The sequence below is a fragment of the Amaranthus tricolor genome, chromosome 3, assembly GCF_026212465.1.
Source record: "Amaranthus tricolor cultivar Red isolate AtriRed21 chromosome 3, ASM2621246v1, whole genome shotgun sequence".
Classification (NCBI taxonomy): Eukaryota; Viridiplantae; Streptophyta; class Magnoliopsida; order Caryophyllales; family Amaranthaceae; genus Amaranthus; species Amaranthus tricolor.
Window position 1 is genome coordinate 2,578,864 of NC_080049.1, and position 27,528 is coordinate 2,606,391.

The 27,528-nt window shown below is 32.4% G+C and overlaps 3 protein-coding genes across 5 annotated transcripts; 1 reads left to right on the forward strand and 2 right to left on the reverse strand.

Moving 5' to 3' along the window:
- Positions 1-1,184: 1,184 nt before the first annotated feature.
- LOC130808100 (trigger factor-like protein TIG, Chloroplastic) lies at positions 1,185-9,260 on the reverse strand. The gene is made up of 13 exons (XM_057673548.1): positions 8,835-9,260; positions 6,344-6,427; positions 5,989-6,117; positions 5,750-5,838; positions 5,261-5,444; positions 4,997-5,087; positions 4,240-4,394; positions 3,356-3,448; positions 3,178-3,270; positions 2,995-3,075; positions 2,051-2,200; positions 1,826-1,921; positions 1,185-1,590 (listed from the first exon to the last, which is right to left on the reverse strand). Exons 1-13 carry the CDS (start codon positions 9,234-9,236, stop codon positions 1,513-1,515), a joined length of 1,725 nt encoding a protein of 574 aa, XP_057529531.1. The 5' UTR covers positions 9,237-9,260; the 3' UTR covers positions 1,185-1,512.
- Positions 9,261-13,514: 4,254 nt separating this feature from the next.
- On the forward strand, positions 13,515-17,053 carry LOC130808102 (uncharacterized). Its single transcript, XM_057673553.1, has 3 exons — positions 13,515-14,183; positions 15,414-15,572; positions 16,659-17,053. Exons 1-3 carry the CDS (start codon positions 13,818-13,820, stop codon positions 16,782-16,784), a joined length of 651 nt encoding a protein of 216 aa, XP_057529536.1. The 5' UTR covers positions 13,515-13,817; the 3' UTR covers positions 16,785-17,053.
- Positions 17,054-18,300: 1,247 nt separating this feature from the next.
- Positions 18,301-24,148, reverse strand: LOC130808101 (grpE protein homolog 2, mitochondrial). Of its 3 annotated transcripts, XM_057673551.1 has the most exons (6): positions 23,769-24,148; positions 20,469-20,664; positions 20,194-20,390; positions 19,932-20,099; positions 19,472-19,600; positions 18,301-18,601 (listed from the first exon to the last, which is right to left on the reverse strand). In XM_057673551.1, the coding sequence occupies exons 1-6, from the start codon at positions 23,922-23,924 to the stop codon at positions 18,515-18,517; spliced, it is 933 nt and encodes a 310-aa protein (XP_057529534.1). In that variant the 5' UTR covers positions 23,925-24,148; the 3' UTR covers positions 18,301-18,514. The 3 variants fall into 3 exon arrangements, with proteins under 3 accessions (XP_057529534.1, XP_057529532.1, XP_057529535.1); XM_057673549.1 differs by having other exon boundaries at positions 20,194-20,664; XM_057673552.1 differs by lacking the exon at positions 18,301-18,601 and having other exon boundaries at positions 19,484-19,615; positions 20,194-20,664; positions 23,769-24,036.
- Positions 24,149-27,528: the final 3,380 nt, after the last annotated feature.

Below are 27,528 nucleotides of genomic sequence, written 5' to 3' on the forward strand. Positions count from 1 at the left end.
AATAATCTGAACCTTCATCAAAAGGGGTTCAATAGGACGAATTGATTTTAAACGAGTCTATCATCCACACAGATAAGTCTAATATGGATACGTGTACTTAGCACAATGTTTATTAGATTAGCATAGACAGGAATTAAACGGATGCTATCTAGTATGTATTGTATGGTTATTATTTGCATTGTTATATAGTTCAAAACTACTCAACTTATATTGCAATTTGCATGTTAGTTTGCATATGTTTTAGAAACAATGAAAAATTTTCACTAATTTAGGAGTAGATTTTATTCCTCATTGTTCATATTCATTGATTTAATTTCGGTGATTAAGTAAAGTATGATGAGGACTTGTGATATATCCACACTAGAAAACAGAAGAGTTCTTATATGAGAAGGCGTGATAGAGTATCAAGGATTAACTATATATTTATTCTATTAGCAATGGCATTACCTAAGATGTGCATGCTATGATTAAAAATAGAGGTTTACATTAAAAATTAAATAAGGAAGAGGACATAAGGAAAGGGTTGAAAGGTACAAGCATTGAAGATACATTTTAAGGAAAATCATCAAAAATTTGAGCATATGCAAAAACCTAAAAATAAAAAAAAATAAAGGACACTTCTAGTATTCCGTACAAGGCAGAGTCCGATTAAAAAAATAAATAAATATACCGTTAAGAAAGGTGAAAGATGGGAATCAGAGAGAGGGGAATTGAATGAATTGGGTGACAAACGAGAATAAAGATGAGAGTTTTAGACTGGAAGTCCACTTGACAAGAACCATGAAAGCATAGAAGATAGTTTATGTGGACGATTATTAGGACCGGATATAGCCACTACATTTTAGTGAATGAGTCAAATTGGATTCAGTTACAAAATTGGGTTAATATTTGGTCATCGGCTTTGTTTTGAAACACCTCTAATTCAAATTAAGCCTTTTTCCTAGAGGTGTTTATTCGGGTCATCAAGTCAGTCTCAGATCAGGTATTTCAGAACGGTTTAAAATCGGATATTTGACTAAATTGATTTCTACATTATTTTAAATTCATTTTAAAGTCGAATCAAGTCGGGTTCAGTTCCAAGGTCGGGTTAATATCAGTTATGTTTTGAACGCCCCTGCCTTTTCGTTATCGATCATTTCAGGCTTAAATTGGAATTGTCTGACAAGCAACTTCATAGAAGAGAATGCTCATAAACAGATATTTCCTATTTATTAGTAGTGTATTATGCATACTGCTATACAACAAAAATAATAACCAAATGCAGATAGTTACGTTACAGAAAAATAAGCCATGTATTCTAAACATATCTCTATATCTCAATTTCGAGTTGCACAAAACTGAAAAAATGCAACTTCAAGATGTCAAAAATGACTCCCAAACTACGCGAACTTAGGCACCATTCACCGATACATGGCATCCGAAGTAGCGTAATGAAAACATATAAGCCTCGTGCAAGAACGAATGACAAAAAAGGCTTGCCATCTTCTGTGTTCGAGCCTTTTTTTATACTCTTCAACGGGTAATATATTGAATTTCGGAGTTTTCTCTCAGCCATTCGAGAACTTTTGCTCCCTCCAAGACCTCTTGAACCTAATCAATTTGAGATGTAAACATCGAAATGTATCAAGATGAAAGAACTAGAGAAAGAGATATAACCTTCTCTAAATTCCCACAAGCCATCTTAAGTTAACATTAACATTCTATTGGAAGGGATCATTGATATCAGTTGGCGAGCTAAAGTGGTTGATTATTTTGGGACGTCAAAAAAAGTAACGTATCATGTTATTTAGAGACGGGTTTCTCTATAAAGGCGAAAAGAGCGGACCTGTTCTTTGATACGCTCTTCATCATATTCCTGCTGATGTTTCCGAAACTCTTGTATGGAGTTTTCAACCTCCTTGACCACTTCATCGGTTGATACCTGAATTTAGCATCATCAGTAAGAGGTCTGGTTTCTTTACAAAGACACTTTGTTAAGCATAACCGAGAGGAATTACAAGTCGAGGAAAGAAAACCGACAAATACTTCTATATCTCAATAAGATCTTTACCTGCAGATTTTCTCGTTTGAATATATCTCCTATAGCGAGATTTTGTTTTATCACTTCAATTATATTTTCTTTCTCATGTTCAATAAATTCATTTACAGTCCTCGAATTTGTTAAGGATGCCAACTGCTCGTCACTCAGCTTCATTTGTGCCTGTTGAACAAAATGCATGATTTATCAGATGCACGAAAACTAAATCAGTTAACAGAACAGAACAGATGCATCAGATTTGCAGAAAACTCGAAAGCTACCAATGTAATGCCACTCTTACAAGCATAGTAGAATCGGAGTTTCCCATTGTAAGGCAATACTTTTTTCCAATGTTACACAAAATGAAATTCGATTCGATACAAAAAAAGAAACAATAAACGAGAAGCTTTTAGTTAGTGTCTCGGCAACTTAGAAAACGAAACCATATTTAATTTCCCATTTCTTTTTAAGAATCATATTTACTTTCGCGCTTCAACGCTTCTTCTGAAGTCCGAACCATATTTAATTTCCAATTTCATTTTCAGAATCCACCTCCCCACCCACCCTCCACAAAACAACAAGATTTTGTTTTCGGGTTTTTACAATGGCTTGACATTTTTTTCCTCTTAATCCGAGTATTTTGTATTGCTACATTTTTCCTCTTATCCTTAGTTAAAACTGCTTCCTTCAACTTTCATCACTTTTTCCAAGTATTCATGCCACTAAGAAGTGGGGAACTAATATGAGATGGGAGTATGTTGATAAATTTAGGCTTGTACACAAGACCTGCACAAGAGAAGAGTTGACCGGACACAAACCCAATGAGGTTCCATCTTAAAACCCAATTGATAGTAGAAGGAGTAGCCCATCAAGTATATATCTTGGTCAACCTCTCTCTAATTCTTCAATGTGGGATCACATGTGGGTTATTTTCCAACATAAGTTTCAATCATAAAGTTTATGTAGTTCATACGGACCTGAATTTGCAGAAGCTTTGCTCCGTACATTTGTCTACCTTCTTCCTCAAATAAGGACTGCGGAATATCAATTTCAACCATCTGTACGTGACAAAAAATCCAAAAAAACACTATTTATTAGGCATAATCTACAATTGACCCAACATGATACCGACATGAGAAGGTTGAAACGTAGAGCAGCACCTTACGAAGCTGATCTAGAATTGCATTATCTGTTGCCTGTTCCTTAGCCGTTTGCTCCAGCTCCCGACATCTCTGCAGCAATGTCTCCTTAACCTTCGGAAATAAAACATACACTTAGTATAAGTCTATAACATTACTCTCTGCTACTAGCTACATACAGGCATCTGCAACAGCTTACCTCCTCCAAAGTTGAACATCCTGGCTGAAGCTTTTCAGCGAGAGAGTCATCCAATGGCGGCAAATCTCTGTAAAACAGTTCTTTGCACTCCACCTGTAAAAAGGAACATTACAATTCACTAGCTGTGCATCAGGTAATCCTACAATGGAAGCCAAGTTTATTGAAGGGAAGCAAGCAACATACAGGTTTCTTATTAGTGTTGTAAAATAGAAAATGAACAATTTTGCAGAAGAATCGTGCACCTTTTTTATATGTAAAAGAAAATTTTATTACCAAAAAATACGCGAACAACATTGTGATAATATGAGCTTATCTTCTTCTCCTCGCTTCATAGTTGTTCATGGGTCCGGGGGGTGGAACTCCCCAAGTGGGGGTTTAGGGGTAATGCCCCCGAGAAGTTTGGAGATATTGTTTCTTTTTTACTGTTTCTAGATCTGGGCTTGGAATGAGTTTAAACCTAATTTTTTTAGGTGTAGTCATTTCAAGAAATTCTGTAATTTATCGGTATTATTTATAACCCATTAAATGTCCTCATTCATGTGTATTTGTCTTTCCCCCTCACATTATTAAAATTTGTTCTCCCTATCCCGGTGGATGTAGCTAACACATTGTTACTCTGTTTAGTGAATTGTGTTATATCTTTGTGTGGTTTCTATTATTCATCATTTTATTTCTTTCTTGTATTTGTTTTCGTTAGAACAAAGTGGCAAATCATCTAAGATCGACCCCCTCCCAAACCCTTATAAGCACTTAACATTGAAAAATTACTAATTTCAACTAAAGCAAATATTTTAGAGACACAAAACATAATCAGCCGGCATAATCTTGTGTTATTAATTTTCCTATCTAACTAATGTGAGTTTGTTCAAGAAAACAACACTCACTGTGAATTGAGCTTGCACTCCACGAAGATCTTCTTGTCTCCATGTTTCCGGAAACACAAGTGGAAAGGATTTTGTTTCACCCGGTCGAATCTCTATTAACGAATCAAGGAAACCAGGAATCACAGTTTCTGCATCTTCCGTGTCGAAGTTAAATCCTGAGACAAATATAGATCCATTGATAAGCAATGATGCTAGACTCCTTAGCAAAGTACTTGATTGGGTACTTCAAGTGAAAAATATGTCAAAATGGCTCATTAAATCATATACACTTCTAATAAGTGAAGTTGCGAAAGATGTTTGCTACTAACGATCAATCGGAAACAATCTCTCTGTTAGCACCAAACCCTGCTTATGGGAGCCATTTAATAGCATTGAGATAATGGAATGTGGTGATACATGAAGCTAACAATTTTAACAATGACGATTACTAGATTCATAATTAAATTAGTACTCATAAAAGAGTATCCAAGTCCTAGAAGCACAACCTTTGCAAAATTTATAATGGATTATGTCGAAATGGCTCATTAAATCATATACACTTCAAATTAACGTGAAGTTGCAAAAGATGTTTGCTGCTAACGATCAATCAGAAATAACCTCTTTGTTAGCATCAAACCCTTCCTATGGGAGCCACTTAATGACATTGGAATAATGGAATGTGGTGATATATGAAGCTAACAATTTTAACGACAATGATTACTAGATTCTTCGTGAGATTAGTACTCATAAAAGAGTGAACAAGTCCTAGAAGCACAACCTTTGCTCTCGGCAGATGGAATCTTTTGAGATTCTTTTCCTCCTTCCTCGATTGTTGCTGCAGATATGTCAATCACCACGACATCGCCTACCTAAGGAAGTACAACCTCATTATATATAAGATTCGAACTATAAAAATCCAATCCTATCATATAAGAAATTTTGTTATGTAGAAAACAAAACTCGTTTTTTGGAGTCTGGCAAACTTCTTTTGTCTCTCTTTCTTTAAGAATAAAATTATTATTTACTCGCTCTCAACGATTACCTGAAGCCCTCTATCAGCAACTATTCTCATTACACCTAATGTCTTGTGGCGACGCTTTAACTCTCGTTCACAAGCTACCTCGGCAGTTATTTCATTATCTATTTCAACAACAATCTTTAAGTTCTTGTATCCATTCTCCGGATTCCATTTCACTTCAGGCAATACATCAACCACGACATCAAACCTGCATGAAAGGCGAAAATGCTCAATAAGATATGTTTAACAAAACAGACGCATATATTCAACCGCACATTTGATCAATAATAGTCGTATCATGCTAATGCCACCGCCCACCAGGATGGCTCCACAGCGGCACAGCCTTAGGTGAAGCATGAAGTATTAGGAGATACTCGAAACTTCTCGTCATTTGTAATCTCCTCGAAATCTAAAGTGTTTAACATTGTAAACATTCTATTAAAATTGCGTAAAAATTCTGAACACAGTGGCTAACACGTTGGATGATTCTTGAGTAAAAAAAATGTCACTTACTTTAAAGAGTTTGAAGATATGTATGTCTCCTCCATATCCGAAAAATTAGTAGTAATTCTAAGAGAATCTTGTAAAGCCATTCCATTAACCTTTTTCAGATAACCAGCAAGAAAATAAGACCAATAAATCAAATACAGCCTCGTCGAAGCGAAATAATGAAAAACATACAACAAAGTCGAAAATTATTAGACAAAATGACAAAGAATAAACTCATATAAATTTGAAAACGTGGATTATACCGATGATAAGGCATGAGGGAGGATTCTTTTCAGAATGGACTCAATAGTAGCTCTTTGAATATTTTGCTTCCCTGCATAGCTAAGCAGAATACCATCTGGAATTGGCTTTCCAGGACGAAATCCAGGAATCTAGAACAATATAACCACAAATTGTTTGATCATGAGTAATAACGAGAGATGAATATAGAGATGGGGACTAATCTGAAAGAAAAACGAGATGGAGCAATATGGTTGAATACGTCCATAAGAGCAGTGCACTGTATTTCAATTTGGTGCGCCCATACAAGTAAAGATATCTTATATTATAGAAGTATGATCTACCAATTACAATAAACTCGTAGGGAAGAGGATGCACCTTTGCCTGCTTTGAAAGCTCTCGCATAACGGTCCTATAACAATCATCACATACTGCTGGTGGAACATTCACACTTAGCCTGACCTGCAATAGAGAGCAACCACTTCAAATTCAGAGGAGATAGAAAACATACAAATGGATTTCATGTTGATTCCGATAAATAAGCAACATCCTTTTTAGACTGTTCAGAAGAGCATGATGATCATAAAAAGTTAATTATTTTAATAGCCGTAACAACTACCAGCATGAAGAAGTAAGAACACTCCAAGCAGTTGGATAACACATTAACGGCATGTTTGGATGGGAGAAAATGAAGGGAAGAAGGAAAAGGCGGGAAATGGAATGATGACATTTTCTTCGTTTGGATAGCAAAAGGGAAGGGAAAATTGGAAGAGAAATACTCAACAAATCCTCCCAACATTTGAGAGATAAGGAAGGAAAACACGTTAATCTTCTATCTCCTCCCCTCCATCCCCTTCCTTTTCCTCCCCTTCCTTGCCTTCTTAAGATGTTATCCAAACATACCCTAAGGCTGAAGCAAAACCAAACGGAAAATCTAAGAAACTTAAGCTTGAGTTTCCAATCTTGAGAATAAATGAAATAGTGGATTGAAATATGTTGAAATTCATGGAAGCAAAGGGACTTTCAACTCATGAAGTAACATCCATTAAGATATTAACCAATAAAAACTAGTAAAACTCAATGAGTTCAACTCCAGAAGAGTTATACATACACACAAGTTCATGGGTCAAAAAGGAAGACCATTTGAATTCCTCATGAACCCCCCACATTTAGCAACAACTACAAGGTAATACATCACTATTTAAGCAGTACACCTCTGAGAATTCACTTAGTTTTCCATGGAAATTTCAACTCATCAAGAAATATACATGAGAATTCATCAATGGCTAATTGATACAGCAAGAAAAACATAAATTCAAGAACGCCGAGTCCAACTTTAGAAGAGTTACAAAAATCAGGCAAAAATACACAAATTCATAGAATAAAAAGAAAGACCCATTTGAATTTCTAATGAATCTTCCTCATACAGAAACAACCACAAGGTTCATCACTTATTAAGCAATTTTCAATTGAACTTTCGACTAATCTAGCAATAGTGCAATACCCATATGAGAATATATCAATGACCGATTTGATAAAGCAAGAAAAAACACAAATTCATGAACAAACACTCCAACTTTTGAAGATTTGCACAAAAATCAGATACAAACAAAAAATTATAGGATAAAAAGGAAGATCAATTTGAAGTACTGATTGATCAAGCAATTCCCATATGAGAATTCATCAATTACTGACTGATCAAGCAAGAAAACACAAATTCAAGAACAAAGCTACTGACTTTAGAAGAGTTACACAAAAAATGGATACAAACACACAAATTTATGGGATAAAAGGAAGAACAATTTGAATTCCTAATAAATCCCCCTTGAAATGTAAGCCTCAAAGAGGATTAACAATGAAAAACAAATGAAAAAATATAACGCAAAAGATGAACACAAGTGTTTATGAGGTATATTGAATACCTCCCCCTCAAATATAGTTTATTATAATGAGTTCAACAATTACAAGTATAATAAACCTCCTTATCTTGAGAACAATCTCTCAAGATCACAAATACTAAAGCAAAGTAAGAACACTCTCAAGTTTCTAACAATGCAATAGCCCTCTAAAAAATATGTGTGTTTTTGTGGTGAATGTTACTATGAATGATGAATCCTATTTATAGGCAAGGTATTCATCACTCTTAGTAATCCCTCGTAAATCACCATAAACTCACATGTAACATCTCAATTAACCCCCTAATTAACTACGACAATAAACATTACAGTAAACAATAAAGTAATGCACCACATTATTGCATAGTCACAACAAATTCTGACCAAAAACAGGATCTAATGTAGTCTGCTGGACTTCCGCTCGACCGAGCCACTACCTCGCTCGGTCGAGCGAGCTTCCAGTGAAGCTACTGACTTGTTCTGGACACCTTGCTCGACCGAGCCAACACCGCTCGACCTGTCGAGCTAGGCTCGATTGAGCGACTGGTCGAGCCACTCACAGTCTGCTTCTATCTTTGTTGCTTTGATCAAGAAACTCTTATCAACCGTTCCAAATCTTAAACCACCCATATGCGACATATTTTTATCGACCCTCTCTGAAGTACAACACAAAGCATTTTCGATTATATGTTTAAAGTTAACGTTATCATTAAGGCACTTGCTTTAACACACCTGCGAAATTGTGTAACATTAACACAGAAGAATAGTAGTCTTCAATCAAGTTTCTTCTAGACACATAAAAGGCCAGTTTTAGCCCACCATACAAGTATCTTGGATTAAAAACCTATCAATAATTGTATATTTCATGAAAATTTCAACTAATCAAGCAAATCCCATATGAGAGTTAATAAATGACAGATTGTTAAGAGCCAAAAAAGGCACAAATTCAAGACCAAATGTTGTAGAACACTTACTCTAGACTGGGGTTCATTAAACTCTGTAACATCAATATCAGCAGGAAGCTTCTCCAATTCGACATCAGCGGTGGAGGAAGATGAAGCAGATATATGGGTAGGAGTTCGGGAAAATGAGTGTTGAAGGGAAGAGAATTGGCGGGAAGAAGGAGAAAAGTGAAGGGATTTGAAGAGGGTATAATGGGATTTAGTTAAGTGAAAAGAGTGGGAATGAGGGGTGGTTAAGAGACATTTAGATGATGATGATGATGAAGATGGTTTGGCATGAATTGGAAGTTTTAAGGAGAATGACGAACTCCAAAGCTCCATAGACATAGCTTGGAGAGACAAAGTGAGAGGGACGGAGTTGTTGATAGTTTTTTTGTTTGGATAAACTACCTTATTCAACTTTAGAGATGACATTTAGAGATGGTTGATCATCTTTATTCTCTTTCATCTATCTAATACAATTATATTTTTTATCTTTCATCTGTCGTTTCAAACTCATCTCTTCTTACATTTATTTGTATAATTTGACTTTTACTTTCTCCTTGAATATTTATTTTTAATACAAGTATGAAAATATCTACTCCCTCGATTTCCCCAAATTTACTACGTAGTCAATCAATAAACAAACCAAGAACATTGGATATATAACTAATATTTCATGAGGAAGTTAGAGTAATGTGTAGTTGAGATGAAAACGTTAATTAAATGTTAAAAAGTGTGGATGGGATAAATTTGGTGGGACGTACTAAATATCAATTTAAAATTTAACGTGTTTCACTTAATGCAGGATATGTTCATCATATCCCTTAGATTGTTTTTAGTGATTAATAAGAACAATGGGGTTTCAAGAGCTCAAAATGAGAACTACAATGGAGAATGGCAATTGAGTTGAAGATCTTTCTTTAGTTTTGTGTTTAGTCTTGAGGGCTTACCGTGAGAATTGTAACTATAAATATACAATAATTTGGTGTTAGTAAAAGCTATTCCTAACAAACTTCGTAGCAAACTTCTCTGAAATGCATAAAACAAACACAAGTTAAAAGCAACAAGTTTCATGCTCATTTGAGTAAACCTCCTACAAGCGTACTGTGATTACTCCTAGAACCTTATGCCAACACACGAGTCAAACACAACTCTCGATACATAACTATACTTAATTAACATTAATAAGTTAGATATTGTAGCAGAATTGACACTCTCGATACATAATTAACATTAATAATTATATTTAAGATAAATAATGCGGAAGTGTAAAACGCAGAACTGCTAAAAACCATTTAAACTAAAACCGTTTAAAACATAAGTTAAAAATCTTACAACTGAGAAAATATAACATAAGGTTTGCTTAAATACGATAAAAAAACATAAGTACAATATAGTCATCAAAGTCATCAAGTAAAATCAATGCAGCTAAGTCCTCGATAGTATAATAAAGTTGCGGCCTGGATCGAAACCCGAGCTAAATTTTCCTGCAAAATATTGTCATCCATAATACGGATAACAGCCGATTGAATCGATCACCGATAAAGCCGAGTACAATTTCCCCAACAAGCTTATGACGCAATAGTTAAATCATGCTTACAAAATAATCATCAAGCACAATATAGAAGGTTATTACTCATTATTGACCTTTATTAAGCCATTGAGTTACATTCTCAATACTTGCAGAAGTTTATTACTGCTACTAAATACTTGGTAACCTTAATGCTTATTCAATCAAGTTCAATTAAGCCTCATAACTTTACCATCGTAGCACATCACAAGATCACAACAATAATGACAACTAATATATGTAAGGGTCTGGTTAGGTGAAGACTGTAGTCCTAAACCCTAACTGTGGTGGGAGTCGTCACTCCTCTCAATACTTTTATGCTCGAGACTCCACAGGATAGGTTTTTCTCGAACCCCCTGTCTAACACCGCATTTTACGTACCGGCTAACACGGACGCCGGGATTTTACATGCGGGTCCATGGTTCGACATTACTTTACTATCAGAGTCATACAATCAATTTCATGCAATATCAAACAAGACTCTTAATTGAAATAGTTTACATTCTTATAAGTCAAACTTCCACTAGTCAAAATTTTGACGATTCTACCCTTTTAATAGAAACAAATTACTAGTATCCAATAAATTAATATAATTAAATAATAAATTTTTGTAGCTATTCTAAGATTCCTGAAACTAAGTCATTATTATGTCATAAATAATCATAAAAGTGAAGGGTAATATTTCTAAGTACTTAATAACGTATTTTATTAAATAACCAAGTAAATAGTAAAACGGATCTATCATAACTATGAAAAATAATCCGACAAGTTATTAAGGGTCCAAAATCTAAATGAAATGAGTTTTCAAGAAAAACAACGCTAAGCATTTCAACAAATTAGTTTGACTATTTTACCGATAAATTGATTAATAATTCTTTATAATTACTTGAGTCCAAAATAAAAATTTTATCAAAACACCAAGATGATATGGAATCATTTTAAAGAGATAAGTTTATTTCACTAATAAAATTCATGATTATTATTTTAAATAATTAATATAATCATTTTAGCCATAAATCGATATGTATATATAAATTAATTAAAATCCATAGGGTCCACGACAATTTGCGCAAGGGTCATCATGAGATTCAACATGTTATAGGAGTATGCCAAAAAGTTACAAGTTAAGAAGAACCCATTTAATATTTATTTCTTATTTAACTTTTTTTTTATTTTCAAATTATTAATAAATGTTATACTTATTTTAAACTTAAGTAATATATTTTCTTAGCTATTTTTAATAATTAAGAAAGTTTCAACACCTCTTCCTATTAGAACAATATTTTTAAACGAAAATTCATTTAAACGTTATTTTAATGAAGTAAAACTCAAGGAACATATCTAAAATGATATCCTAACTTTTAGCTTTTATAAAGTACTTATGAAATACATTTTTTAAAATTACTAGTTCACATCAATTTTATCTACCAAGATTTCTCACAAAAGCATCACTAGATATTATTTTTAAGTATTTTCTCAATGCAATAGTTCATAAAGCCAACATACATGAAACTTAAAATAATATTTCACATAAAAAAATTCATATATATCTACATTATCATATTAATCAAAAATTTCCATATTTATAACTTCTTTTTAGAATGTCCCAAAAGTATTATTATTTTGACGAAAATATTACTAAACTGGATATGACTTTAATAGAACCATGTAAAGTTTAAATGATTAAAATAAAATCATGTTGATCATTCTTTTTATATTATCAAGTAACCATAAATAAATATCACATAATGACAGAGTTAAGAAAATTTGTAAGATTTTCCTCCAAAGGTGGTGCTAAATCAAACAAGAAAATAATAATAGAAAAATAAGAACTCAAAGAAATAAGTTTCAAAGGAGAAAGTCTTTAAGGCTCCACGCTTCAAAGAAGTAGATCTTCAATTACCAAAAAAAAAAATGATATCCAAACTTCAAAAGATAATACTTGACTTTTCAAAAGTTGATGATTATTGGCTTTAGAAGTGACAAAATCAAGCTCCATCTTCATTTGATTCTTCAACTAATAAAAAGGGTATAAAGTTAGTAAGAAGTTAATAAAATGAAGATATAAAATAGAATGGTAGAAAGATTTGATGATGGGGTGCAAGTGATCTCATGGCTAAGGAGATATTTATGATGAATTTTGGGCAATTTTTTAGTTCATTACATTGTATGAAAAAGAGTGTTAGGAATATAGAAGAAGGTTAACTTATGTAAGTGATTTAGAGTGTGTAAGTGGATGTGTAAGAGTTTGGAGTGTAGAAGAAGGTGAACTTGTGTAAGAAAATGGTGATAGCTTGTGTAAGTGATGAACATTATGGATTGATGTAGAAGATTTTGGTTCATCAAATTTTTGTTCTAGTTTATACAAGTAAAATGTTTTAGATTAATGGGAAAGTTTGATTAAGGTTTGATTATGAAAATATGATAGTTTACTTAGAAAATTTTGGTTAAAACTATACTTAAAGTTAATAAGAAAAATATAGTTAATTTTTAGGTATAAAATAATTAAATCAAAGTTGTAAGGTTAAAATGATAAGTAGTAAATTTTGTTCAAGGAAACGAAATTGAAACGTAACGTTTTAACAAAATCGTAAATATAATATTAAAATTTTACTTTTCATAGTATAAAATAATAAAATAATATTTTAGTGCTTATAAAGAAATTTAAGAATATATATATATATATATATATATATATATATATATATATATATATATATATTAAGTTTTATATTTTGAAGAAATTATAAAATCGGAAAAAGTTTTAAAAATTAAAGGTGATTTGAATTAGATAACTCAAAGGATTAGGAATTCGAATTAAAAAATTTCAGAATAATTAATCGAAAAATTAAAATTAAGAAATTTGAGCCTGTTACAAATATAACGAGTTGAGAGTTAAAATTCATCTTTTATGTTCATTTGGGGTAGAATATTTATTGTGAAATTGAGAAGCAAAATCTCATTCATAAGTCAAACAAAAACCCCCCACAAAAGTAAATCAGTTTAACTTTTACTATATTCTCAAGAAACAACATTTCAAAAGTACCCATTTCTTAATATCATGAGCTTAATGCAAACATCATCACAACTTCTCAAAAATAATTTTCCATTTTCTACTATTTCAATCTTTAAACTCAAGTTTTTTTTGCATCTTTCTCCATTATTGTCTACCATATTATATTTGTACTTTCTCATCCTTGTTATTAAATGCAAAATTGAAATCCATCCCCATAGTTTCCATTTCCATTTATAGCTCCTCCTCACCAACCCAATTATTACTCTATTTAGCCACATAATTACTCTTGTACTATCAGTTATAAACACTTGAAAGTTGAACACATACCAACTTACCTTGCCCCTCTAAAAGCCTAACAAATCTTCAAAAATCAAAACCCTGAAAATCTAAACAGTGAAAGAAGTAATAAAAAATAAAACTATAAAAAATGGAGGGAGGAGGAGGGGGAGGAACAGCAGGAGCCACAACCAACACAAAATCCCAAACTCACATTCATTCTCGCCCTGTCAGAACTTCTTCTAGATTCTTCTATGGCGGCCATCACTCTTCTTCTCCGGCCATTTTTAGTGGGCCCGTTAGAAGGTGGGAGAAGAAGTGGGTCCAAGTCTCACCTTCAAATTCTTCCACCACTAATAAACCTCGTAAACTCTTTTTATCTAATGGTCTTAAATTACATGATTCTCCCATTCTTCTTTGTAAATGGACCCCACTTTCTCGTCCTTCTTCTGCTTCTACTGGTGATGATGATTTGAGTTCCGTCCAAGTTTCCCGACGAAGGTTTCGTTATACTCCGGTGAGTTGATTTCTTTTTTGTTTTATTTGTTTGAATGAGGGTTTTGAGTTTAAAGTAAGGGTTTTTGTGTGGTTTTTGATTAAATAAAAATGCTTTTTTAGAAGAAAGAAGTTTAGTTTTGAGTTAAAGAATGCTTTTTCTAGAGGAAAATTTTACACTCTTACGTTCAGGAAGATCGATTCCCCCCTCGGATTCTCCTTGCTATGGAATTAAGAATGCAAATCTATTGAAGAAAATCTTGATGTGCCCTTCATTTCGTGTACCATTTTACCTTAATTTTGCTGGGTGATAAATTTTTTCATTTTTTCATGTTAAAAAGGTTTTAGGGTTTTGCTTGTTTTTAATGGATGTAATTTGTGGAAGAAAAACTAGATGCATGCATTTTTTTGTGCTGAAACATAGGTGTTTTTTGATGATGATTTTAGGATTAAGATTATTTGGATGCAGTTATGTATCAATTGTTAGAAATATATATATATATATATATATATATATATATATATATATATATATATATATATATATATATATATATATATATATATATATTTTACTTTGTTTCAATTAGAAACAACAAATGGTAATTTAGTATGCATCTCACCTAAACTACGCATAGATGGAGGCCATTTAACGAGATTGGGATGGTGAAATGTGATCATAATGTGTTTTATGTGAATAGTAATTGTAAGACTTAGAAAAGTGTTGATCTTGGATGATTGGAATGTCATTAGGGAACTATTGATTGGTAATTGGTATATACTCAAATTCTCTGTTTACTATTTCTGAGGGTGGGGATAAAATTATGTGATGCCATGTTGTTTTCTTATCATAATTGTTATCTATTAAGGTTGTTTTGATTGTTTAGCATGCATCTCAAAAATGAAAAGCGGTTTTGTATGTGTCTGGATCAATGTCACATGATTCACTAGTCTTCATGCTAATCCCGAATAAAAAAAGCGAATTATAGTCGATTTTGGGCTATTTTAGGGTTATTTTGAGCGATTCGCAAATTCAAAAAGTGTATTAACTAGCAAATTATGCTACACTGGTCTGGATCTGGGTCTCAAACCTAGATCCTTCACTAATAAACTAGGAAGATTTTGGTCTACCCATAACATTGTTGATAATGGGCTAGTGTCTTTCATTTCCATCATATCTTTATCAAGATCTAATGCTGGACTTAGGATGCAAACATTGTTTAATAGAACATTCCTTGCCTTCTGTTTGCAGATTACCGTTGTTGAGGAGAAGAAAAAGCGAATAGAAAATAGAGTTGCTGATGGAGATATATCTGGAGAAGCCAATCCATCTGCAGAAAGGTCTGCAACGGATAGTGATGATATGTATGGCTTGCCAGATATAAACAGTGATATCTTTGGAGCGCATCTGGTTATACTTTTATCACTATTATTTCCTTATTTTGTATTAACTTCGGATCCGGACTCTTTAATGTTTTACCTTGTGTTGGCCAATGGGCTAAGATGCCATAGAGTAAAAACAAGGCCAAGGCCACGTCGTATCGCATTAGCCGCGTTGTAAAGGTTTTCAAAATAAATGAACTAATATTTTCAGCCTTATAAAGGTGTTAAAAACCGCTTTTTGGGTCATATCAAGTGATATCTTATGGTTTCGACCGATATTTAGGCATCATGATAACTGCATCACGCTCGTTATTACATTAGCATTCCGTTACTGCAATCGCGACCGTTGCTGCATTTTTACACTGTGGGTGATGCACAACAAAGGTTTTAAACCACTTATCATACCTTGGCTTGTGACTTGCACACCATTTTGAAAAATCGAGTAAAATCAGTTTTATTCATTTCAATGTAAGTTGTCTAATGTGAAAATTCATACACTCGAGTTGGCACTTCACACATTGTTTCCTTTTCTTTACACAAATTCTCAAATGAGACAGTCTCATGGTGATATCATCTCTATTGATTTGACTCAATGTAGAGTTATTGTCCTAAAGTAATTACTTATAACGTTAAAGTGATCACTTATAAGGGTTCACTTATAACTTTAAAGTGATAATTTACAATCTTAAAGTGATTAGTTGGAGAAATAGACTAATTATAGGGTTCGTCTCATCGAGATATTTTCTTTATGTTTGCTAACTTTTTAACCATATCAGACTAGAACAAATCAAATTTGACAAGATAAAATTTAACAGAAAGTCTTGTATGAGACGGTCACCCTGAGACGTGCCTCATATACATATTTTGAGGCTACAATTAAAAATATTGACTCAAAACATAAAACTAAAAAGAAATATAGTGAATTCTGACTAAAAATGATGACATCGAACGGGTAAAAACGATCAAGTTTAGATTTAGTCGGGTTTGATCTTGTTTCGTAATGATCAAGGTTGAATGGATATGCTGTCTTCAATTGTATATGGGGTCACCTCTTTTACTGTGATTAATACTTGATTGAGCTCATTTCTTCAATCGTTGGATGATTCGTTTGCAGAGAACCAGTGAGTGCGACTTAATTTATTCAAGGAGAAGCCACTTAAATCTCGGCGTGCAGCTTGATAACAAGAATACCGATGGCCAGCCTGATTTGAATGTGCAGAGCCTCTGGGCCATGAACTAAGAGTCTTTGCCTGTAGATAACATAGAAATGAAGGCTTCGACATTTCCCGATCTTGTAGTCGGTAGATTGATGCATTTCATAGGCTGCAGCTTAACAGTAGTAGAATCATGTTGAGACTCTTGAGTAATAACAGCCTATGTTCCCGTGGGAGATGCTCAGATTGTGCAATTGTAATGACTTTGTTCTGTGGATGACAGGTTAACAATTGAGTGTGTATATTGGGCAGTCTATGTTACTTAAATCTTCACCCCCTTCCCCATTTATGTGAATTACTTGACTTGATACACAACACATTTTGAATAGACATGAAATTAGTGTTGTGTCCGAATGGATCACGTGTTTCGCTGGCTGTTTATTATCGAGCATGAGCCCTTAACATGACCAGCGTGCTGGCAGACCACATGCTGTGGCAGATGGTGGGCTGTTGGTGTATGTTCATGTCTAGAATCATGGGAAATTATTATACCTTGCAACCTGTTGAATTTTTCCGAGTTTACTTTCTCAAGTGAAGAGTTTTTGGAAAATACAACAGTCCTCAGTATACATTACTGTGTACACTGCTATTTCAAAGCACCTTAAGGGCGGATTTAGGGATTGGCAATGATGTCAACTAATAGTATTCAAGTTATGTATAAAATTATATACCTATAGATAATAATATATGTGTTGATTAACTTGGTAAAAGTTTTGATATGTAAATACGATGATCTAGGTTCAAATCTCGTTAAGCACATTTTTAAAATATTATTGATATTATATGACTTTGTTTTAGATTCGCAAGGCTTGCTTAGGGGTGAAAGTTTGCGTATAGTTACAGGGGTGGGGTGCAGCTAACAGTTAATTTGAAGGCTATGATTTGATTGGGCCGAAGAAGTGGTGTTTTTGTTCGTAAATAGGGACGGAGCCGTAGTGTAGGAGGACACACCTTTAATGGAGAAATATTATTCATAATTAATCAAAAGTTGGCGTTAATGAAGAAAATTGGTCAAAAATTGATTATTTATAAGAACTTTTCATAAAATAAGTAACCATTTCTTTTTTATTCACCATCTTAAACTTTTGTTCTACAAACATTTAATCATTAATACTTTCAATCATGTATAAATTAATTTGATGAAAAAATAACATTATAAAATAAAAATAATAATAATTAAGATAAACCCAACACAAATTCATATAAATCCCTCCACCTTTAATTTACCTTATTTTCTATTTTTAAATTCTTTGTTTTCTTATTTAAAAATAAATTCTATCATTTTCTTTTTAATTTCATCCATCTTTGAATTCAATTCACTGAATTCCATATCTCTTAGTTAATACCAATTTTTTGACACTTCAAAAACAAAAATAACAACTCTCCATATTCTCCTTTAAAATCACCTTAATAATTATCAAACTAGATATTGAAATGGTAATAAGGTTAAAGTGATGCAAATTAAAGAGATGAAGGATTTGTATAGTGAATGAATCAATTTATGTCGCTCGTAAATACTTGTAGATTAGCATAGACAAGTGATTTCACCCATAACAAGTCTATTAAATTTCACTTTTTTATAAACCCAAAATAGAGCAAAGTTAATTGAGGCCCATTTATGCAGTAAAACAATGAAGGAAGGAACAAAATTGCACCAGCTAAACCTATTTTCAGATAAATATATTAATATTAACCATCGCAAACATCAACAAAGTTCTCAAGTATAAGCAGGCGTTTCATTGAGGTCTTTTCAGCTTCAAGAATTGGCCTCGGTATTTTCTACAGCTACTGTGACACCGACTTCAGCTGGCCTGATGATCCTGTCATGGAGCGTGTATCCTGCCTGCACAAATCATAAAACAATACTTAGATAAACAAGTCCACTTGATAGCATCAAGACTTTGCATCAGTATGTACCAAAAGAAGACACGTAAAATACTTCGTCTTCGATGACACCAAATCTGACCCTTCAGGACCTCAAACTGGATAAATATAATCTAAAGCATAAAAGGGGGGCCTAGACGCAAAATATTCCCTCGAACTCAATTTCAACTCCAAATTTTGTAGGTATTCCAAAATTTTGACATTTTGATTTTCGTTAATTCTCCCTTTAATAATTTTCTCTCCCTTTAAATAATTTTCTCCCAATACGGCAAAACTCTTATTTCTATTTCTATCTGTGCCTGCCCATTTTGTTTTCCGATTCCACCAAATATTTATGAACTCCATGTCAATATTTTAATAACAGTGAAGATGGCGGCGTGGAGACACATGAAATAGATGATAACAAGAACTGCTATTCGTAAAGTACAACCTATTATAACAAAATCTACCAGCAAAAAAGTATCTTTTTACTTTTTTGACCTCAACGCTCATCCACGTACAGAATACTAGTTTATCGCTGTCAACAAGTGCCATGTTTATCGGAACAGACACAGGAGAACACAAACAAAAAATCCTCAACAGACTACAGTCGCTCAGAACTCAGAGGAGACAACATACAACAATATATACAGAAGACAGTTCACCAAAGTTAAATCTCAATAAAAAAAAAGGAGCAGGAAGCATTTTCAAGCAAGTTGATTCAGACACGTGATGAAGTGTGTGATGGAAGACGAAATGAGATGTTTTTCAGTGAAAAACCTAGATATGGTATCACACTCAACAGTGTTGCTCTGAAAGCTTGATTGAAGATCAGAACACTAAACATTACCTTTAGAACAACAGCAACAGTACCAGGAGGTTTAGAGTTGTCAGGTACTTGAAATACTGCATTGTGCCTGTTGGGGTCAAATTGTTCATTGGTAGGATCATACTTTTCAATTCCAGCTTTTCTGAGAACCTGTTAAATTGAAAACTGAAGTAACATAATGTTGCATATGAAGAAGCTATACCAAGTCTGACCAACTTCACTTAATAATATCTTAAGACACGAGAGTTCCAGACACCAGTCAGACAGCACAAGCAATAGAACAGAATGCAGAAAACAACAACAATGTTCAGAAATCTGCTATCAAGAGTAATATGCGTAAATAAGAATATCAAGTTTGCAAATGCTTCAATGACGCTACAATAGACCAAGTTAATCGTTAGAAAAGAAGAAAAAAATATAGGTCTGGAGTAACTAGCAGTAGAATGCGATTAACGTTTCCTACATCAGCATCAGATGTTACCTCTGCGAGCTGCTTTTCAGTCATTTCTACACCTTCCAGCAGTGATTTTAAAAGGGGCACTGCACCAACAGTATCTTCTGATATATCTATTTTGTTGAAACTCTCTTTAGTTACAGATGACGCTCTGCCTAGGTTATCTGCAACATCCAGAAAGCTCTTTGCAAAACTCTGCAGTATGGATCCACATGGCAACAAGCACAAATTCAGAAGAGCTATCCAATGAAACGAAGTAGAAACCATCTAAGAAAACATGGAAACAAACCTGTACGGCAAATTTCTTTGAATTCTCCGCCTCACGACGTGTTCGTTCCATGAGATTCTCCATCTCAGCATAGCTCCGAAGAAAATTGTTTTTAAATTCCTTAAACTCTTCCTGCTTTTTCTCAAGGGCTTCCTCCTTTTCCAGCACAAGTTTCACCAAATCTTCTCTGGAAAGGTCATCCAAGTCTCCTTCGGAATCTGAATCAGAAAAGGCAATTCTTTTAGTGCCTTGTCTCCGTCTTTTGAGGGTTTGAGTTTGTGATTCTGAATTAGAACCTGTTTCCTGACTTTTCTCAACAGCTTCAGTATCTTCAGTAGACCCTTCATCTGCTCGCTTTGCAGCATCAGCATCACTGTTATCCTCCTTTTTCTCTTCATGTGTTCTTTGCTCATTTTCAAAAGTTGCAGATGTAGACATTCCACAATGTGGGAAAGTAATAGAGCTACGCAGTCCATCATGCAAAGGAGATGCCTAACTCAAAAAAGAAAACAGACAGTTCAGCTTCTTTTAGTAACTAGAAAGTAGAAACTTGAAGAACCAATGGCAGTTAGCAATTCAGTATGCGTCGCCATATTACATACATGTATCTGCGTGTGTTAAGAAGGTCCATGTTAAACAAAGGGCTTAATTTGCCAGTTGGAATGGCACCAGAAATAAAAGAAGCTGACTAGAGGCAGCTCCAAAAGTAGCACAATAATCATCTACTATTGTCTAATATAGTTTTTGGTGAGGAAATTATAGAGCCTTTGAAGAGGTTCCAAAAGCATTAAAAACTAAGATAGTGCAATATAAATGTCAAAGAAGCTTGTTCAAACAATTATATACAAGGAAGGACAGAACACAGAAATGAACCTCAATATATCATGATAAAGCAATGTAAGAGTGCAAGAGATAAAGTGATCAAGGAAGGAAAGATCCCAAGCCAAGCATCCAATGGACAAACTCTTTAGTGGCATATAACGAGAGGGGGGTAGAATTATCCCAGGGAAATTAAGTATATAAATGACAAAAGAACTTAGTTGTACTGCAATTAGACTCATTAAAAACTTGTCAATAACTGCTACATGCCACATGGAACATGCTACTTGGCATGTGCTAATTATACACAAAATAACTCTAACCAAAGTCTAGCTATCGGCCCTTGAAGAGAACTGCAAACCTCAACACTTATCCTTGGAACAAAAAGAATTCCACAATTAAGGATGTATAAGAGAAAAGAAGAGAAACCCATCAACAGGCCATTAGAGTATCATAAGATTTTTTGCTATCCAAGCAATGAACCAATTGAAGGCTGCAAAACAAGTCCTTTACACCAGTTAACTGGGACTTCTATATTTCTAAAGAGAATTGCAAACCTCAACACTTATCCTTGGAACAAAAAGAATTCCACAATTAAGGATGTATAAGAGAAAAGAAGAGAAGCCAATCTTCAGGTCATTAGAGTATCATAAGATTTTTTGCTATCCAAGCAATAAACAGATTGAAGGCTGCAAAACAAGTCCTTTACACCAGTTAACTGGGACTTCTATATTTCTAACCAAGTTTGTCCTCAACAAGTAACTAAATTTCTCTTCGATAGTCCAAAGCTATAGCAAAATCAATTCTATTAACATAACTTACCTTGCATCAGAGCCAAAACAAAAAGCAACGAAGGATCTATAATGAGAAGTCTGAATTACTAAAATCATGACTCGGTACCAAAATTGGTTGTGGAGCAATTCCCATCATGGCCCAACTAGATTATTTACAATAAGGAAGCAATGAAAAGATATATAACATCATAATGATAAAGAAGAAAAGCAATAAAACTAAAAAGGATTTCTAAAATCAGTATCACTAAAGCACTTACAATTTACAATCCATAAGAGTAGTTGCATTATAGTATTTACATCCATAGCCTTACCAAATCCTCTCTTTTTACCTTCTTCCTTCCCCTTATTTCCCCTTTTCTCTACCTCACTTTCCACTAACTTTACTCTCGTATTCATTTGTTGGCCCCTCTTGACTATTCCTCTTTGGTCTCCCCAAGGTTTTGCATGCTTCAACATATTTTAAAGCATTTTGTACCGCAGGCTATGAGCCAGCTGCTCTTTAAAACAAGCATAGTGTGCGTAACTGACATAATCCAGATAAACTACACAGAATCTACTCCCCATGCTAAATTGCACAACCTTGTCACTGATAGAAGCCATGAACACCACTACAAAGAATCAACTCTCGTGTCGAAAAGCACAAATACATAACTGCCTAGTGTAACGAGTAAAACTAAATATATCTCAGTAGCCACCTAAAGTATGAAATGAGTAAAATAGAGACAAAAAAACATTACTCACTTACAATGAAATTTTAAGTTTATTTTTTCTACCTTAGCTAGCATTTAGATTTCAAAAAGAAATCAAACTTTCATACAGCATTGCAATCAACTTCCCTAGAAGCGCTCTGAATCATTCCAGAAAATGCAAGTAAAATAATCAACAATGTTATACTCCACTGTCCCCTTGAGGAGCAAACTCAAGGGGACAACACGAAGACTAAAAAAATGACTTGCGTGGGTTATTTTCTGGTCCTATTGTAAGTTGATGGGGAAATAAAAGACATAAAATAAAGCATAAAGATGTGTTAAAGTAGTTGTTCATGTCCAAAAATAGTAAATGGACAAATTCAGTGGACTAAAATAGAACGTGGGGCAATTTCAGGAGAACGAAGGGGGTATAACAAAATATATTTAACCAAGAGAAAAACAAGATAGATAATGAGTTCATATATATATGCTAGCCCCCTTCCCAAATTAACCCCAAGAGGTGCAGAGAGATACACACCCATATTGTTAAAAAGAAGCTCGAATCTTCAAATAGCATATACACCTCAATTCTCAATCCAATCATATTGAATTAACATCAATATCAAAAACACAGATTAGGGAACTCATACACAATAGGATAAGGCTTTTGGTATATGCATCTTGAGCACTAAATATGTACTCCATTTTAATACAGTATTAAGTGAGATTGATAAGTGATCATTTACCGGTCATCACTTCCAATACTAATCAAAAAAATCTTTCAATAAAATCATATAATTAGCAAATTTTAACTTGGAACTCAAAGACAATGACTTTATCACAAAAGTGCATAAAATAAGCAAACAACAACTTAGAGATTAATACACAGTTGGGCATATTAGACACTAAGTCTCATAAGACAATTAAAAAAAACAAAGGTTATGGTATATATAGTCCTAACGACTATATCACTATAATAAGCACTAATTGTAGAAATATTAGCTAAAATAACATTGTATTGGGAATCGACAAGCTCAAGCAGTATAATTAACGTTTCATATTTATCTTTAGTTCGTTAGACATCTAAGGTTGATAAATAATACTAGTATTCCCAAAAAATTTATAGTATGTACAACTAGGACCCCTATCATTAGAGTATATTAGGAGTGAGTAATTTATCCAATGGTTTAAATGAAATTCCTAAATCCTTAAACCCTAGTAAAACCCTAGTCAACAAAAAACAATCAAATAACAACAAAAAAAACAATTACTCGCCAAAACTACAATAAATTACCTTGCTAAAACCGTCGGAGAAAGAATGGAAAAAATTACATAGAATTGACAAAGGACATATGTGTTGTTGAATAGGTGAAGGAGTAGAGAATAAGTAATTCCGAGATTGAACAAGTGCTGTCCTTGAAGCTCTTGTTAAAACCCTAGTTAGCGACATTTTAGAAGGTTCGAGATACAAAATGTAGAGAGAGGAAGTAGAGAAATTGAATTGAAGAGAGAGAAAAGGCAAGAAGAAAGGAAAATGTCTGAAGTTGAGACTTGAGAGTTAAGAACGTAGAAGAAGCGATTAACTGAAGCTTAAAACGGTGTCGTTATGGGTGGAACAATTGATTTTTAGATTTTGGAGAGGCTTCGAAAGATCGAGAATTTGTGTGAAAAAATAAATAAATGCAAAATTAAAGAAATAGAAATCGAGGAAGTAATCTATAATCTACTTATAATTTATAACTACTACTAAAATAGAAAAATGCTGATATCATCATTTTAAGAAATTTCTTATTAAAAGATTTTTCTACGAAATTCAATAATGATGTTTTTGTTATTAGGATTTATTTTTATATGTTAACTAACTACGGTCTAATTATTATCTTTTACTTTTTAAGTCACATTATTTAATGTATTAGAAAATTATTATTTCATTTTATTTTTTCAATTATTTATAAAATCTTTCGATTTTATTAAATGAGTATTATTTAATATATTGAATATTTTGAGATGGTTAATAGCGGTGTCACATAGTTCACTAATCTCCTCACGAATCGCGAATCGAAAAAAGGAAATTATGGTCGATTTTGGGCAATTCTTGGATAAATTTGGGCGAATCGCGAATTCAAAAAGTTCGCAATTCGCTAGCAAATTATGTTACACTAGTTAAAACATAATATACTTTTTGTCTATTGTTGTGATTTAGTTGTCATGAGCTAAATTTTCACAATCATTCGCGCGCACAATGCAAAATATCATACAATGTACGTAATGTATACAACCGTTCAAAGTGAAACGAAATATAACTATAACGTAAAATGTATTTGTTAAAATTATTTATTGAAATATGTCAGAAAATTTTAAAAAGTCGTGCATCGCTTGGGTACTATCTAGTTTATATTCAATAATACATAAAAAAAAATAAATAAGTGAGAGAAAGAAAGAAGTAGATAAGTGATTGATTTATTTGAAAACTAGATAGATTCTCGTGTAAAATACAAATGTTATAAATATTTACTGATATGAATAATAATATTATTTTATAAAATTAATTCATTTACAACGTACACTTAATTATTAAAACTTTGTATTTGTTATGATATTATCATTATGAAAGTGAATAAATAAATTATTATACAACCATATTAAAACATATACTTATAATAATTATTGATAAATAAGATAAATAAACTTTAAAAGTCTTCAACCATGATAGATAGATGTAACACCCCATAATTCAAATTTTAAAAAGGATTTTTAAAGAAAACATAAACCAAACCTAATCATGAAAGTGTTACTGCCACATCTATTCCTGACAAGGAATAAATGTAAGGCTAATCAACTATAAAATAATTCTATACAATTTAAAAATTAAAATAACTTTTACAACTAAAAGTGATATATATATATATATATATATATATATATATATATATATATATATATATATATATATATATATATATATATATATATATATATATATATATATATATATATGCATGTCATTATTAACTATCAAATTAATAATTGAATATGTATATAAAGGAGGGATCCATTGAGAAGGGGTTGAAAATGAGAAGGGTAAGAAGGACTCTACACCCTTGATTTCATTAAAATTAAAAAAATCTATGGTCACGATTGAGCCAAAAACTTACAATTGTAAAAGTAACTATGTTACACAGAAAGGTAATTATGAAATAATTTTTTAAATGTTCTTAATTTATAATATAATATCATTTTTTGTATATATAGTAACGGGTAACCTAACAAAATCAAACAAAAATCTTTCTCACCCTTCTCATTTTAAAATCCTTCGTATTTGATCCTACATTTATATATATATATATATATATATATATATATATATATATATATATATATCTAATTATTAATTTGAGGGAATGAGAACGCCAGTAGGCCGAGGCTTTACCCCTATACCTACTTCATCAAGAGGTCGTCACCCCAAAAACACCTCTTCTACTTGGATCACAACAAATGGAAGGAAGACCAAACATCATATTAAGTAACAAAAATAATAATACTTGTTGACAGCTATATTAACCAAACAGGGCAACCTGTTCATCACCCTTATACTTGGATCACAACAAATATAAGAGCTTCATTTCCCTCGTGTTACACTTTACGTGATTTAATATATTTTAATAATTAGTCGCAAGCTCGCAAACATTTAATATCATACAAAATCACGTTTCCCATCTAAACACATCAATTATCACTTAACACATAATACTAATGGGATAGCCCTAATTAGATAGACATTGAGAATTACTTTGTGAAACGAGCCTAGAATATAAATGTATGCTCCTATCAAACTTCTTTTACGAACTTAATGTTCAAAGTATAATTGTTAGTTTGTAATTTGTAGATAGAAAATGTCTAAAGATTGAAAAATACTATCAAGGTCAAAAAGAAATTAATAATAATAGATGTGAAGAAAGACAAATGGTAGACGAGAAAAAAAAAAGAATAAAAAAGAGAAGAAAGAAAATTAACACGGTCAAGGAATAAAAAAAAAAGAATAAAAAAGAGAAGAAAGAAAATTAAAGAGTAAATTGCTTAATTTAAAATAGAGGAGAAGAAAGAAAATTAAAGAGTAAATTGCTTAATTTATAATAGAGGAATAATATTGGTTAGAATTAAAAGGAAGAGTGGAAAGAATAATGTAGTTAAATGAGGAGTTATTTTAGGAAGTGGGGGAAGGAAGTTTAATTTTGAAATTTTTTTTAGTAGCGTGTAAATAAGTTTTTCTAAACTCAATTATTATTTTTTTATATTAAAATTATTAAACGAATAACTTGTTACTTTTTTTTAACAATTTTTAAATTTTTTTTATTAAACGTGAAACTTAGGTTTTTTAACAATGTTTCTTTAATTTAATTTTCTGTATTTTAAATTATTAATTATTTATTTTTTTCTATTTTTATTTTTATTTCATTTTTTAATTTTTTTTAAATATTACGGATATTACAATAGGAGGGGGGAATTTAGTTGAAAAAAATAGTCAAATTGTTTGCTTATTCATTATGTGATAATAATTTATTATCTAAGTTAAAATAAAAATTTACACGTATATTTTTTTTTTAGTTTATATAAAGAAATTCAGTATTTCAATAGATCATCACATATATTTATAGTCCATCAACAATATTACATGTTTTAATGAGTTAATTATTTCCCGAAATATCAAGTTAATATCAAAAGTTTCCCTGTCAATGATAAAAAAAAGCAGGAGAATTTTTAATAACAGTGTGACACGTGTCTCAAGTCATTTTTTCATTAGTATATTTTATCGATGATTGTTGATTTGATAATATTAGGTTATTTTGATGGTTGTAGATGATTTTATAACATGTCATGTCATAGTAAATATACTTAAAAAAATTATTTATATTTCTAATTTTATCTAAAATATTATAAAATTAAAATATATGGTGATTAATTCATCATATACACAAAATGTTAAAATGCAAGAATCATACTAAGCACCATGGGAGAAGCATTGAAGAAAAATTATGGAACTGTATTATTGTTTA